The sequence below is a fragment of the Linepithema humile genome, chromosome 8 (assembly GCF_040581485.1).
Source record: "Linepithema humile isolate Giens D197 chromosome 8, Lhum_UNIL_v1.0, whole genome shotgun sequence".
In the NCBI taxonomy this organism is placed as follows: Eukaryota; Metazoa; Arthropoda; class Insecta; order Hymenoptera; family Formicidae; genus Linepithema; species Linepithema humile.
This window is the reverse complement of record NC_090135.1, coordinates 1,833,795-1,849,050: the sequence shown is the minus strand read 5'-3', so window position 1 is coordinate 1,849,050 and position 15,256 is coordinate 1,833,795. Positions and strand designations below refer to the sequence as shown.

Here is a 15,256-nt window from a genome sequence, read left to right as displayed (position 1 = left end):
GACTATGCACCCCCTGATGGGGAATCGGCCTCCTCATCGTCGTAGGCAAGGAGATGCGCAGCACCGTTACGATCATCAATATTTCTCCCCCTCAATGCCGTCGTGAGGGGTAAGAAGGTGCGAACAACAGGAGTCAGGGCTATTAGATCTGTTAAGGGGCCTTAAGTGGCCAGTGTGCCCGCTATAAGTGGCACGACCTGGCAATACCCTGGAAGATATGCTCATGGCGGTTTCTGGGGTATTGTCGACAAGGGCATAGGAGAAAGACTTGTCAACGGGGTGGGGGTTTTAGTGGGTAGTCTGTTCGACTTGCATTTCTCTTAGTTGAGGTCAGGTCGACAGAAGTCCCACACTTCCGTCAGGACGGCCTGACGGGGTGCGTAAAGGCATTTCCCCCATCCCGCGCAAACAAAAAAAAAAAAGGTTAGGTTAGGTTAGGTTGGGGGGTTGCTCTTTTTGGCGACGGTGTGCCACCTTGACGTGGTGCCAGGGCTCCCCGCAAATCCACTCGTGGAAATGCGGGACCTAAGAGCTGTTGTGCCCTTGGTGATAGGGCACGGGTTCGGGATCTGCCAAGGAGTTAGGCCGGGAATCCGGGAATAATCCTTTTTTGTTCTTAATAAAAAAACAATCTCCCATATATTTATTGGTTTCTTGATTTATTACAAGTTCCCTTACTTCTATGTAATCTAGGTTCCGTCAGGAATCCTTGCCTTAGTGTAGTATCACGGAGCCCCAAGTTATTCTTATTCGCTTTTAGCGAATTGTTATAATTCGCGTTCTTCTAGATTTGTGGTCCCAACGGACATACGTCCGTTTCTTGTGAATGATAGTTTTAGACCCGCCGTCGTGATCTCGCGACGGCGATTTTATATATGTGAAACTGCACTTGATTGCAGTTTTAACGATCTAACTTGCTGACGAAATTCGATCGTTCGTCAGCATTGTCGCGTAAAAAGTGAATTAGGTTTTAATTTTCGCTGCGCGATTTATCCGGTGTCTCGCATGAGCCGGAAACTGAATATTAGATATCTTAATCTGATATGCAATAGATATTTTCTTATATTTTATTAATATATATATATTTTATTATTAATAATTGGTTGTGGTTCTTTGGACCCACAACATCCTCCCCCCGTTGAGAAAAGAAAACGAGAAGATACGAGTTTTCGTAACCTTGAGGCTCCATTTATTTATTCTAAAATGGACTTCGTTCTTTCCATAGTTTTATTCCTAATATAATGGCAAGTATTATGGCAATTACAACAGCTATGCTACTTGTTGTCATAGGATAGACAAATGCTTGTTCTGCGAATGGATTTTTTAGATTGTCGTTAACATCTTTATTTATTTCCTCAAGTTTATTACTGAGGTCCATTAATTCTTTCGGATCTTGTATAATTTTTTTAAATTTTAGTCCTTGCAATGGACTTTTCTTATTTTGTGTATTCTGATCTTTGCTAAATGTTAAATTAAAATTTGGTAAATAAGTTTGTATATTCGCGATTTGCTCAACGTTTTTTGTTTTTATTGTCATATCTGTTGCAATTACCTTACAGTTTTCTTTTAACGTTATTTTTCCTGTTCGCTTAATTACTACAACAGTTTCTTTATTATTTTTACAATGTATATATATTTGTTGTTCCTTAAGTGTAGAGTACAACCATGTATTTGGTGTTTTTAATGCTATCCATAAAGTTTGATTACTCTTAATATAACGCTTATCGCAATTATCCGCATTTTTTGTTATATGTGAGTACGTTTGTATTTCGCAAAGAGAGTTTGTGTTTACAATATAAATAGGACTATAAGGTTCGCATAAATATGTATTGTGTACATTGATACATTTATTTAAGTTTTCTTTTGTTATAGTCATGTATGTCGGTCTGTCTGTACTTATCGCGATTATATGTTGATTTACTTCAGTGAAAACGAAAATATTGTCATGGTCATGTATAGGTAAAGGAATTATTTTTATTATTTTGTATTTAGGAAATGTTATCAAAGGGAATTGTAGTATAGTATAAATATTTGTATTGTCATAGTATGCGCTTGTGGTAATTAATTTTTTGATGGTATTCCATTCTTCTATTTTGAGTCCAAAGGGAAATTGTGTTCCTTGAGGCAAATGAGGCGTCGCTTCTTTTAATTCAGAATATATTTTTTCTATTGGTGTTATTTTTGGATTTAATATTCCGTTTTGTATTTGTGTCAGAAAATCCATAATATCTTGAATGTCTCTCTGCAGATCAGTTAGAATTGCATTTATTATTAGAAAGTGTTCTAATATATCTTCTCGTTTAATTTCATCTGAGATTCGATTGTAAATATTTTTTGTAGCGTTTTTTAATAATTCGTTATTATGTTCTAGTGTATCTTCTAGCTTATTTATGTGTGTAAGCGTTGTGTTTAATATTTTTATTTGCGTTTTTGCGGCGTGTTGTGTTATTTGTTCGTTATTTTTTATCAAGTGTAATTGTTCCTTAATATTTTTCTCGTCATCTGCGTCCATGGTTCCAAATAGAGTTTTAGCGATACTACCTATCCCGTTTATTAATCCGCGTCGTTTGTCGGAAGGTTTTTTATAAATGGTATTTATTTGTTTTATCGATTCCGTCAATTGATTAATGTTCTTTTCGATTATTAACTTCATGTTTCGGCATGGTTGTTTAGTGGATTTATTATTAATTCCATTACAAATTTCATCCGTATCTTGTATTTTTTCCTTAATACGTTTAAATCTTATATTTATTGCCGTAATATCTAATTTTATTACTAGTTTCCATTTTGTTTCGATGAGATTTAGTTCTCCTATTTGTTCATAATATAGCCCTGGTTCTTGTGAGAAGTACTCTATCTTGACTGGGGATATTGTTTCAGTTCTCACCTTGATTAGTTTATCCTCTAGTATAGCGTACCTGGAAGTTTTATGCTACGTGTTATATTATATCAATAGTGTAGGGTGTTACGATAATTTTTTATATGTGCGTGTTCTGCATTTTGTCCTTTGAAAGGGTCTTATGGTTTGTGCGAGTGCTACTGTGCATCAGTTTTCGTTCGGCGTCTGATTTGTTACCGTGTCTACCATTATCATGGAGTTCGAGAATTTAGTGGTTGTTTTACGGTCTGAGACCGATGATAGGGTAGTGATGCGACGAGAATTTTCTCTTGCGGAGATATTGGAAGAGTTGGTGCCTGCCTTCGTGCAAAGTTCTCCCGAGAGACTTGTCATACAGCGACAAAGGAGAGCCCTTTGTCGTCAGCTCCTTGTTGGGCTGCGCCGTGCTGTGTCGCGGCAATTTCGGCCATTTAATGGTCGCCGTCGCCGGATTGGACATTTACAGTGGCGACGTGTTATGTTACTGATTTCGGAAATGACCTGTGTTCTCAACCGGGTGCAATGGCTCGCAGAGGAGGAGAGCGAGAACGAGGAATATCCCGATTCTCCATAATGCGGTAAGTGTGATTTAGTTTTCGATAAAATGCTTAATGCGGTTTGCATGCACCAGCATTGTTTTTCGCCCCTTTTTTATGATGTAGTTAACGCTTGATTTTTTCTCAATTACTATGTAAGGTCCTGTCCATAACGCGTCAAGTTTTTTCGAGCGTCCTCGTCTTAGTGTTTCGTCGTATAATAATACCTTGTCGCCTGCTCTAAACGTGCTTATATTAGCCTTTTTGTCGTAGCATTCTTTTGACTTTGCTTTCTCCTCTTGCATGTTCGCTTTTGCTACCTGGTGTGCTGTACGCAATCTTTCTTTGAATTCGGATATGTAGTCATCATACGTATACGTTAATTTCGGAGGACATGTCAGGGCCGTAGGGAGCGTAACCTGGTGTCCGTACAGCAGTTCAAATGGCGTATAACCTGTCGCTGTATGTGGTGTAGTATTGTATGTAAACATCGCGTAGGGCAGCCATTCGTCCCAATCGGTCTGATCTCCGTTTATGTAGTGTCGCAAGTACTCTGCTAGTGTCCTGTGCGATCTTTCGAGCGCGCCGTATATCACGATGTCGTCCAAATAGACCAGACACCGTATTCCTTGTATGCCCGCCAGAATAGTATTCATTAATCTTTGAAACGTTGCCGGGGCATTCTTTAGTCCGAATGGCATCCGATTAAATTCATAATGCCCGTAGGGCGTTGAAAAAACCGTTTTTTGCTTATCTCTGTCTGCCATGGGTATTTGATGATAGCCCGATGCCAGATCTAACGTTGTAAAATATTTCGAATTCCCTAGTTGGTCCAAAATATCTGTTATATTTGGCAGTGGAAAAGAGTCTCCGACTGTTAGGTCGTTTAATTTTCGGAAATCGACCACAACTCTCATTTTAGGTTTTCCCGAAGCGTCTGTTTTCTTCGGTACCACCAAAAGTGGTGCGTTCCATTGACTCGAGCTTGGACGTACGATATCGTTTCTTAACATTTCCTGTACCTGTCTATTTACTTCGGCCTTATGCTTCTCCGGTAATCTATACGGTCGCGTATTCGCGGGTGCCGTACCGGCTTGAGTTACGATCTCGTGTTGCAGTGCCTCGGTGCAGGTCAGGGGTTCTCCGTCCAAATGGAATACATCATCGAAATCTTCGCAGATTTTCAGTAGAGTTTTTCGCTCTTCGTTATTTAAGTGATCGAGACGAAGCGCCTCTTTAATTCGTTGCATGCGTGACAAGGGAATTTCCTTTGGTATATACGTCTGAGCTATTAATATCTCGGCATTTTCTTCTGTCTTTACTTCTTCAATTTCTACTACTGGAGCTTGCATTTCTATTTTAGTTTCGGTAGTATTTATTATGCTAATCGGGCAACTATTATTTTTTGGCTCGACTAGGCAATTTCCGATAAATATTCCTGGTCTAGTTTCCACTGCTTGGATTATTCCTGCTGTGTTTTCTTTAGTTATGGCTGTTATAATAGTTTCGCTTCTAGCTTCTAAAGTAAACTTTTTGCATGGGAAAAGCGTAAATAAATTTTTATCGATGCGTAGTTTTTTGGTAGTATAGTCCCAAGATGCTTGATATTTTTGTAGGAAGTCGGCTCCGAGGATTCCGTCATATTCGATAGGAAAGTCGTCTTTTATCACGTTTAATTCATGTTTAACATTTCTTGTTTTTAACGGAATAGTTGCTTGCATTACGTTTATAGTATCTGCTTTGTGCCCTGTTGCGCCAATGATTGTTATCTTTTTATCGTATATTATGGTTTCATCTTTCAATTTATTCAATTTTATTAGACTCATGGTAGCTCCTGTGTCGATCAACATATTTATTTTATCGTCAATCACTTCATTCATGGGTAATGAAATCAGATCGAGCTCAGTGTGTGCATGATTTATCTCATCAGCTGTTAGTACCTTATGCTCTCGTACTGTCTTAGCTGTTGCTTTAATTGTTTTTCTTTCTGCATCGTCGTCCTCAGTCTTGCGATGCTTATTAGTTTCATTTATGGTATTTTGCGTGTTTGATTCTTCATTTATTTTCTTATTTTTAGTATATTCCGGTTTTCCGTTTAATATCCAACATTCGGTACGGTTATGTCCGGATTTCTTGCAATAATTACAATGTTTATCCAGCGTATTAAATCTTGATCCGCTCGGTTTAGGCAAAGTGAATTGATTACCGTAGCGGCTCGTTCGGCAATCGCGACCGTAATGTCCTTGCTTGCCGCATTTATGGCATTGAATTGCCTTAGGATTATTAAAACTTTTATTCGCGTTGTACGCGGAATCACGTGGTCTCTTTAATTTTTCCTCTGCTTTGGCCCCTTCGATGGCTTCTTGCAGGGTTGCATATCGTTGCGCGCGTATTATCATTCGTATATCCTCGCGCAGTCCATACACAAAGTTTTGTAGCGCTTGCTGTTTAACTGTATCTAATATAGTGCGTTTATCTTGCAGTGTCTTTCCTGGACTGTCTGTTAGAGATTCGTATAGCTGCATCGCTAAATGGTCTGCTCGTGCCCCATATTCTACTGCACTTTCTCCGGGTCGTTGTTTCAAATGATTAAATTCAATTTGAATCGATGCAGGATTTTTCTTAGGGTAGTAAAAGCTTTCCAGTTCGTTTTTTAACTGTTCAAACGATCTGATATCTTTGATCTCAAAATTTATTAATGCTCTGCCTTGCAATTTAGTCGACATTATGACGTCGAGTAGCTCGTCTGCGAACTCGGGCTTTACATACTTCATTGCACATGTACAAGCGCTTAGAAATGATTTTAAGTTCGTTCGTGACGTACCGTCAAAAATAGGTATTAAATTTATCGCGTTTTTTGATGTCATGTAGCGTTGTGCGTCAGTGGATTGTCTGTTTCGTATGTCTTCAGTAGTTCGACCGTATGAAATGTCGGTTTCGCGTTCTTGTCGCGGATTTCGTTCGTGATGATGCGCATGAAGATACTCAAATAATGTCGCGATCTGTTCGCGCATTTCGTGCATTGTTTCTTCTAGTGCTGAAATCTGATTTTTATTTTTTGGGCGTGTTCCCGTTCGAAGTCCGCTGGCTTCGTTTTCTCTTGTATTTTGCTCCATTAACGCGGATATTTCGTTTTCTATTTCGATATCTGCCTCACTCTTCCTTCTTTGAGACATTTTTTCGTTTCTTCTTTCACGGATTTCGTCCGGATCAAATATGCTACTATCATATGATGTTAGCTCAAACTCGCTGTAATCTGACACGCGGCTTGGTGTTTTACTAATGTTAGGTCTAGTCTTTTTAGTTTTTACTTCTATCACGGTATCGTTAAGAGCGGGAATTAAACTCGAATCGATATCTTCGAAAGTGTAATCTCGTTTAGTTTCTATGTTTGCATCCAATTCGTCGTCGGTATCACCGTCCGAGTTTGTGTATTGTAATGTACGGCGTACGTTATTGCTTATGTCGCGAGTCGCGTCTTCGATAACGCGTATCGGGTTTAACGCTGTGCGGATTGCGTGTCGCGCTTGGTTGCTTAATAGCCACGACCTACTTCGTATGGGACCGGGGTCGCTTTCGCTTTTGTACATTCACGCGTTTTTATATTTTATATAATGGTTCGGACTTACAGTAGTAGTAGTATGATCGCTCGCATGTTGCCTCGTCCTTAGCTGCGGTTTGCTGTCCGGCTGTAGATCGTAGGCTGTAGGTGTAGGTCGCTCGGCTGCTTTCTGCGGCTGGCTCCTATTTCGCTGACTCCGCTCGGCACTGCTTGGCTCTGGATAGTCTGCTGCTGCGCTGCTACTCTGCTTACCGTTGCGTTGGTCGGGGTCTTCTCGTTTCAATAATCTCCGTATTGAAACTTGTCCGCCGACTATTTTGCACTTAATTTTCGGCTGCTTACTGCTGCGTTGGTCGGGGTCTTCTCGTTTCAATAATCTCCGTATTGGAACTTGTCCGCCGACTAATTTTCACTCACTTAAATTTTTTTCTTTTTGTTTCAGGCTCTGGACGTTCCGGGTTCCTGGTCCCGAAGGAGAGGCAGATCCCACCGCTGCCACCAGAATTTTGTTGTGCCCTTGGTGATAGGGCACGGGTTCGGGATCTGCCAAGGAGTTAGGCCGGGAATCCGGGAATAATCCTTTTTTGTTCTTCTTAATAAAAAAACAATCTCCCATATATTTATTGGTTTCTTGATTTATTACAAGTTCCCTTACTTCTATGTAATCTAGGTTCCGTCAGGAATCCTTGCCTTAGTGTAGTATCACGGAGCCCCAAGTTATTCTTATTCGCTTTTAGCGAATTGTTATAATTCGCGTTCTTCTAGATTTGTGGTCCCAACGGACATACGTCCGTTTCTTGTGAATGATAGTTTTAGACCCGCCGTCGTGATCTCGCGACGGCGATTTTATATATGTGAAACTGCACTTGATTGCAGTTTTAACGATCTAACTTGCTGACGAAATTCGATCGTTCGTCAGCATTGTCGCGTAAAAAGTGAATTAGGTTTCAATTTTCGCTGCGCGATTTATCCGGTGTCTCGCATGAGCCGGAAACTGAATATTAGATATCTTAATCTGATATGCAATAGATATTTTCTTATATTTTATTAATATATATATATTTTATTATTAATAATTGGTTGTGGTTCTTTGGACCCACAACAGAGCACACCCGGAGAAGCTTAACTTCGTTAAAAAAAACTTGGGGCGCCATACCCAAAAAAGGCTCTGAGACTTGCACTTCACCTTATGACCTAAAATTTGGCCAGAGAAGTACAACTCTGAAAAAAAACTGAGGGGGAAAACCTCAAAATGGGCCTCTGTAGACTGTTTCCTTTCCTTTTCCACCTCCCTTCTTACCCTCTCCCCTTTCTCCTCCACCAGCCTAAATGCCCTAAAAAGATCGTCCTGAGGAAGGAAAACCTCGTTAAAAACCGGGGGTTTGAGAATACCCCCTGATGAAAAGTCTCAAATTGGAATAACCAGCTGGCTGGAATCCAGGCTTAACAAAGATCGCCCAGAGGAAGGAAAACCTCGTTAAATAACCGGGGGTTTGAGAATACCCCCTGATTAAAAATCTCAAATGAAAATAACCAGCTGGCCGGGATCCAGGCTAAACAAAGATCGTCCCGAGGATGGATAGCCTCGTTAAAAACCGGGGGTTTGAGAATACCCCCTGATGAAAAGTCTCAAATTGGAATAACCAGCTGGCTGGAATCCAGGCTAAACAAAGATCGCCCAGAGGAAGGAAAACCTCGTTAAACAACCGGGGGTTTGAGGACACCTCCTGATGATTAGTCCTAAATGGAAATAACCAGCTGGCTGGGATCCAGGCTAAACAAAGATCGTCCCGAGGATGGATAGCCTCGTTAAACAACCGGGGGTATGAGAACACCTCCTGATGAAAAGTCTCAATAAAAATACCCAGCTGGCCGGGACCCAGGCTAAACAAAGATCGTCCCGAGGATGGATAGCCTCGTTAAACAACCGGGGGTATGAGAACACCTCCTGATGAAAAGTCTCAATAAAAATACCCAGCTGGCCGGGACCCAGGCTTAACAAAGATCGCCCCGAGGTAGGATCGCCTCGTTAAACAACCGGGGGTATGAGAATACCTCCTGATGAAAAACCTCAAAAATGGGAAAAACCAGCTGGCCGGGATCCAGGCTTAACAAAGATCGTCTGGGAGGTGAGGGCGGCTCCCCTAACAAGTTACTTCTGGGAATGGACGACCTAGTACATGTAGCAAAGGTAGCTACCAAGCCAATGGCGCCCGACGACTTGGAGTAACGACCCGGAAAAGGGTTAAAAAATCGTCCAGGAAAAGGATACTCCTTGAATAAACCTGGGATTCTTAAAGGGTGGTGCCCATGATTGAAATTACCCCCTTGTAATAGGGCGACCTTCGGTCGCCGTTTCAATGTTGTAGGTTGTCGATAAACCTTTGTGCTGGGCCTTCGGACACATCACTCTCCCTGGCGATGGCGTGCCACCTTGTCGTGGTGCCAGGGCTCCCCTGGGTCGATGATCTCCCTTTCCGGATCAGGACTTCGGCCCCAGGATGGATTGGGGTAGACCACGCTGATGATCTCCCTTTCCGGATCGGGACGCTGGTCCCAGGATGGATTGGGGTGAAGCAACAGGGGCTAAGAGCATGCCTTAGGAGAAGGAAGAACTCCGATCAAAAAACCCGGGCAGGACGGGCTCGTCAACCTTGGTAGGCAACCGTCATAGTGGAAGGAAAACCATGACGAAAAACCCAGAGAAGACAACTCTGACAAAAATTACAATAGATGAAAACTATATGACGACAAGGAGAACACTGTTACCGCCTCAGGGGCCTCGGAACCCCAGAGGCCGGCGAGGGGGGTATCTGGTCCCGGTGCCCCCCGTGTCGTCATCTAGCGACGGGCCACCCAGGGCGTGCCACGCGGGCGCCCTGGGCGAATGTGTTACCGCGGACGGAGACCTGTGGGCTGAGGCCCACAGATTATTAAGGGTTCTCCTCACCCTCCTCGAGGAGATCCGAGGACGTAGCGCGCAAGCGCCCAATAGAAGGGGCAAAGGCCCCGGAGGAAAGGGGGTTTTACCCTCCTATTCCTCTATAACGAGGAAAGGGTCTGCGCCTGACGTATGTCACGTTGGGACGCAGACCCAGAGGAAGAAAGGACTAACGCCCGATAGAACGACGGGAAAAGGAGGGGAGGTCACCCCCCCTCCCAGGTGTTTTAAGTGCCTCCTTCGGGGGCACGAAAAATGGCGGTGCCCCTTAGCGGTGGATTGCAGCAAATGCTGCCTCCACTGCGGGGGTGCCGGCCATCAGGCCCGGGTATGCTCGCAGAGGAGAGCGAGCTGCCCGGCCTGCAAGGAGGCGGGGAAGGATGCGGCCCACCGGATCGGTGGCCGCACCTGCCCGCTTGTCTTCCCTAGGGGGTGACGAAGAAGAAGGAAGAAGAGGGGAAAGGGGGAGACAGTTTCCCCCCTGGAACCTGTTCTAGACAGTTTGGTTGAGGGGAGAATTGACCCCCTCTCACCATCTCCAGTGATGGAGGTGGTGGTTGAGGAGAAGATGGGGGGACTGGTCCCCCCCTACCACCCCCAGTAATGGGGGTGATGATTGACAATGAGGGGGGGAGGCTAGTCCTTCCCTTCCACCATCTCCGATGATGGAGGTGGTGGTTGAGGAGGTGGTGGGGGTTAACTCCCCACCCCTGGAGATGCAGGCGGAGGAGGAAGGGGAACTCCCCCGAATCCTCCACCTGCGGAGAAGGAGGTGAGAGCAAAGTCCCCCCTCCAAAAAAGAGGAAGGAGGAGGGTGCTGGACCCACGCTGCCGGATGACGGCTTGTGGGATCCCCAGCAGGCCGAATCCTTTAGGGAGTTCGAAGTGGAGGTGGTCTGCCTCCACGGAAACTCCCTAGGGACGGTGGATGCCTGCGAAGACATCTTGAAGGAGATGAGCCTTTCCGAGGCTCACAGGCCGGACCTATGGGGCGTCAGTGCGGACGGAGGGGTGATTTTCCAATTCCTCTTCCGAGGTCCGTCAACTGGCGCCACTGAGCTCCGCAAAAGGGCGGTGGGCTTCCTGAGGAAACTCAGGGAACTCATCGCCCTGAAGATGGAAATCACCGAGGTCGTCCCTCAAGCTACAAATTGGGGGCAGGTCGACCTGCAGACCTCGGTGAAAAATAGGGCGGAAGGGAGTCGGATGCTTTGCACCCGATTCCCCCGCCCAGAATGGCCCCCACCCGTTCGGGAAAGGGACCTAAAAGCCCTTATGGCCACGAAGGACAACCCCCCCTCCCATGGGCGGTTGTGCACCCTGACAGAAGTCGGGGACGCAGCGGCTTCCGGGAGGAGAGGGATTGGCAGCAGACTGCTGCGTAGAAGGAGATGTCCGAAGGCCTGACCCCGTTAGGGCCAGGCCGGATGAACTCCTGGGAGGAGAGGGATTATATCCCTTTCCTGCCCAAAGAAATTAGGCCCCCCGCGGGACGGCAGCCTATTAACTAGGTTGTCGTCTCGCGGTGAGGGTCAGGGGGGAGAGGGGGATGGGAAGATTGGGCCCCTTTGGGCACCTGTCCTTTCCCCCCTCAGCCCCCCCAAGAGGTAGACAGATAGAAGGCGGAGGAGGGCAATCTCCCACCCCCCCCTATGGGGGGGGAGAATTGACGAGCCATACACCAAAGGCAGGCCAGGGAGAGGGTCTGGACGAAATGCCGCTGGCGATACCCAGCCCTCTTCCACTTAATGGCAGGAGAGGACTATGTTCACCAAATGGGGGTGGGGTTTTAGTGGGTAGGCGCCACCTCAGCAAAGTTCCGCTGGGTGGTGAATCCCACACTCCCCTTCCGCAGTGCGGTCATTAGGACTGCACATTGCACGCGGAGGGGGGTCTTTAGAAGATTTCCCCACCCTCAGGGGCTCCGGCTACGGTCAGGCCCCATAACAACAAAAAAAAAAGGGGGGGTTGCTCTCGGGCCGTTGAGTGGAGTAGACGTGCCTCTTGGCAGCTCCGCTGTATTGTCATTAAAGTGGGTAGAAAATGCAGTGTGTATTAGATAAAATATGAAGAAACGGACTCAGTGTGCTCCCTGCTACAGTTGGTGACATTTTTTGGTCAAATTAATTAGTACTGTATATAAAAACTCTGTCAATAGCACTTGTGCAAGAAAGTGAGGTTACGTTACCTAGCTGGTGTTCTTGGAGCATAGGTAGGAGAGTCTTATGGTTAATCCTTGAAGCCTATGTTCTCCGGATAAAGAAGGATCGTTTGGATCTCTGTAAATGTTTCTGGCATAGGTAATAAACAGTTAATAACGCAAATTGAGCTGGCTGTAATTAACCCCAGCGCATGCGCGCTGGCTACAAACAGGCAAGTAACGTTCTTCTCGACGAGTAAGGATATATGGTACATAAAACTGTATAATTAGTAATAAATTATACACGGGGATACGGAGAATCATAGATATGCATATCTCAATATTGCATAAACAGGGGCTGTGCGGAAAATGCACTATAGTGCATTAGCACAGTGTGCCATCCCCCCCACTCCCCTAATTCAGATACTGTCTGTTATAAGAAGATTATGGACTGATTAGAATGAAAATAGACTTCTAGTATTACTACTATTGTTGTTAACATTAGTATTACTGCTCATGACTCTGGCCGCGTTGATTGGGTAGTGTGTGCAGCATCGACTGAGTGCAGTGCGTGGTGACAAGGAGATCGGGTGCCTCCATTGTATTAATAATAATAAATAATATATAAGGGATAACCTGTGGGTAATAAATCATCTATGAGAATCTGTTGAAACGTATATACATATATATTTATGTGTTTATGTGCTTATACAGAATTTGCAGGAGTAATCACTGTATAGATAGGAAATTTTTAGGTTAGGTGTGCCTATGCACTGAGTCAATCATTGTGTATTGACTGTAATAATAAATGTAATAATATTATACACGCTTAAAGGATGGCAAGCTACGGTATTGTCTAGTGACTTTTATGGTCACCATGGAGGACCATCTAGATTGTATTTATGGTGGTCATAGATACATGTGAGAGGCGAGTCTAGAGATATATGACAGTGCCATCGACGTGTTATTATTGCTCAGTGCTTTGATAGGAATAAACTAACTAATGTGTTCTGCATACTCCAATCTGAGATAATATAGATTGTCTATAATTAATCATTGAAACTGAATCTGATCGTGTTTGACAAATAAATCTAGTTGATAAAGAAAGGTTACAGGTGACATAAAGTCATTATGACAAATTAATGCTAATAAGGATTAGTGTGATTGATTGTGTAGTGCTAATGAATAATAGTTAATACTGACCTCACTGTACTATGACTTACATTATATATGTTGCAGCATTGAGGATTGCGGGTACTGCTGATCACGGAGAGTTCTCTCTGTGCAACGCTAGTGGTATTCCTGTTGGTGAATGGATGACTCTCGAAGATTACGTGCGCTGCGGATCATAGAGAGCAATCTTCTGCGTAACTCTTGGAGAAGGCATCCCTTACTGTTGGTGAATGGATTGGGCTTATGGATTAAATGTGGCTGTGTTATCATAGGGAGTTCTCCTTATGCAACAAACGGTGGTTTTCAGGTTTATGAATGAATCCTGGATGTATGTAAATGTAAAGTAAGTGTATGTAATTGTTAAAATTGCGAAGGAAATTCAATCTGAGTTAAATAGCTAAATATTAGAATAGTATTAGCAACAATAGATTGATAGGACTCGTACAATAAACTATAATAGATTATAAATTAAATACAGATATAAGGACAGGGGCAAATAAACAGATATATGTACAAACATTAAATAGTTAGTTAAATTGAATGCAGATTATAGATGGTAGTGGTAATCTGAACGCATAGGAATAAATAAATAATCAGAGATCGGTCTCAAAAGGGAAATCGGAAGTTAAAACATAAGTAGAATTAGAACTATATGATATAATATAATTTAACAAGCAACTATGTATGTATCTCAAAGGAATATCTATTATACACTAGGTCAGATCTGACATAACGTGTATAGATTAGAATATATATAAGATTGGATAAGTAGATGGCATGGATGCATATACATACATGCACATATACAGATATATATCTATAAACTCAATGAATTAAGGGTGTCAGATTTAACACTGTTGTATTATATTAGTGACAGATAAATAATTGATATAGATATTAAACGATATATATAAAGGTTGTATGAATATAGATATTAAACAAGATATATATAAAGGTTGGATGAATAAGTGAGTGTTCAAGCAAGGAACAGGATATATAAACGATGAATAAGGAATAATAATAGGATGGAATGAAATGTAGGCACTAAGATGCGGATGATTGTGTTACTTTAGATTCTGATTGGATATCCTATCTCTAATGATTATGTGAAGTGTTTTGTATGGAAAGGTGGACAATACCGGGGAATGAACAATATGTAAATTGATTGGTTATGGAGAAGAGAGTTTATTACATTTAATTACATTTGCATCTGTTGTGACATTATTGTTATATGAAATAAACCTATATGGAGTGTCGTCAAATGGAGATGAGGTATCTTGCCTCCTTGTGATGATCGTCACAACTGAAAGGATATTGTTCGAAATGACCCTTATATATGGTACGGTTGGTATAATGTAGACGGAAATAAATAGTGTTGCACAGTTAAGAACAAAAGGAAAAACCCAAGTTAATTAGATGAACAATATGGATGTACAACCTAATTTAAAGTAACTAGATATTGATGATTCGTTTGTCGTTCATTTATTTGTTAGTATCTATCAATATTAATGCAACAACAATATAAAATATAAAATATACAATATATGATATATACTTAAAGATATTGATTGACTTGTTATGGAGTTATGGACTGATTCCTTTGGGGTTGCCTGTCAACTTAAAATGTAGGAAATAGAATTACCGTACATGTTAGAAGTCTGCTAAAAAGATCATTAATTAATTATTAATTAACTGATAAATCTGTGCAAAGTGAAAGATGATAATCAAAAGTAAAATTTATCGAACAAGAACAATTTAATTATAACAAATAAATAAATAAACAAATAAATATAAACTATAGTGACTTGCCAGCCTGCTAATATCATATAATATAATATTGTAAGGCATTATATATAAACATACATTCACATAGAATGAGAGATCATATTACACGAGTTACGGATGACTCTTTGGGGTCGTCGGGTTAACCGGGAATTTAGAAAACTAGAATTTGTATTACGATAAAGAATATTAGATTCTTATTGATAGACTTATATAAGGTGACGGTGTGATTAAATTGTGAGTG

The 15,256-nt window shown here is 42.4% G+C and overlaps 1 protein-coding gene across 1 annotated transcript; it reads right to left on the bottom strand.

The window, feature by feature from the left end:
• Positions 1-1,197: 1,197 nt before the first annotated feature.
• Positions 1,198-3,719, bottom strand: LOC137001395 (uncharacterized). Its single transcript, XM_067360142.1, has one exon. It carries the CDS (start codon positions 2,651-2,653, stop codon positions 1,199-1,201), a length of 1,455 nt encoding a protein of 484 aa, XP_067216243.1. The 5' UTR covers positions 2,654-3,719; the 3' UTR covers position 1,198.
• Positions 3,720-15,256: the final 11,537 nt, after the last annotated feature.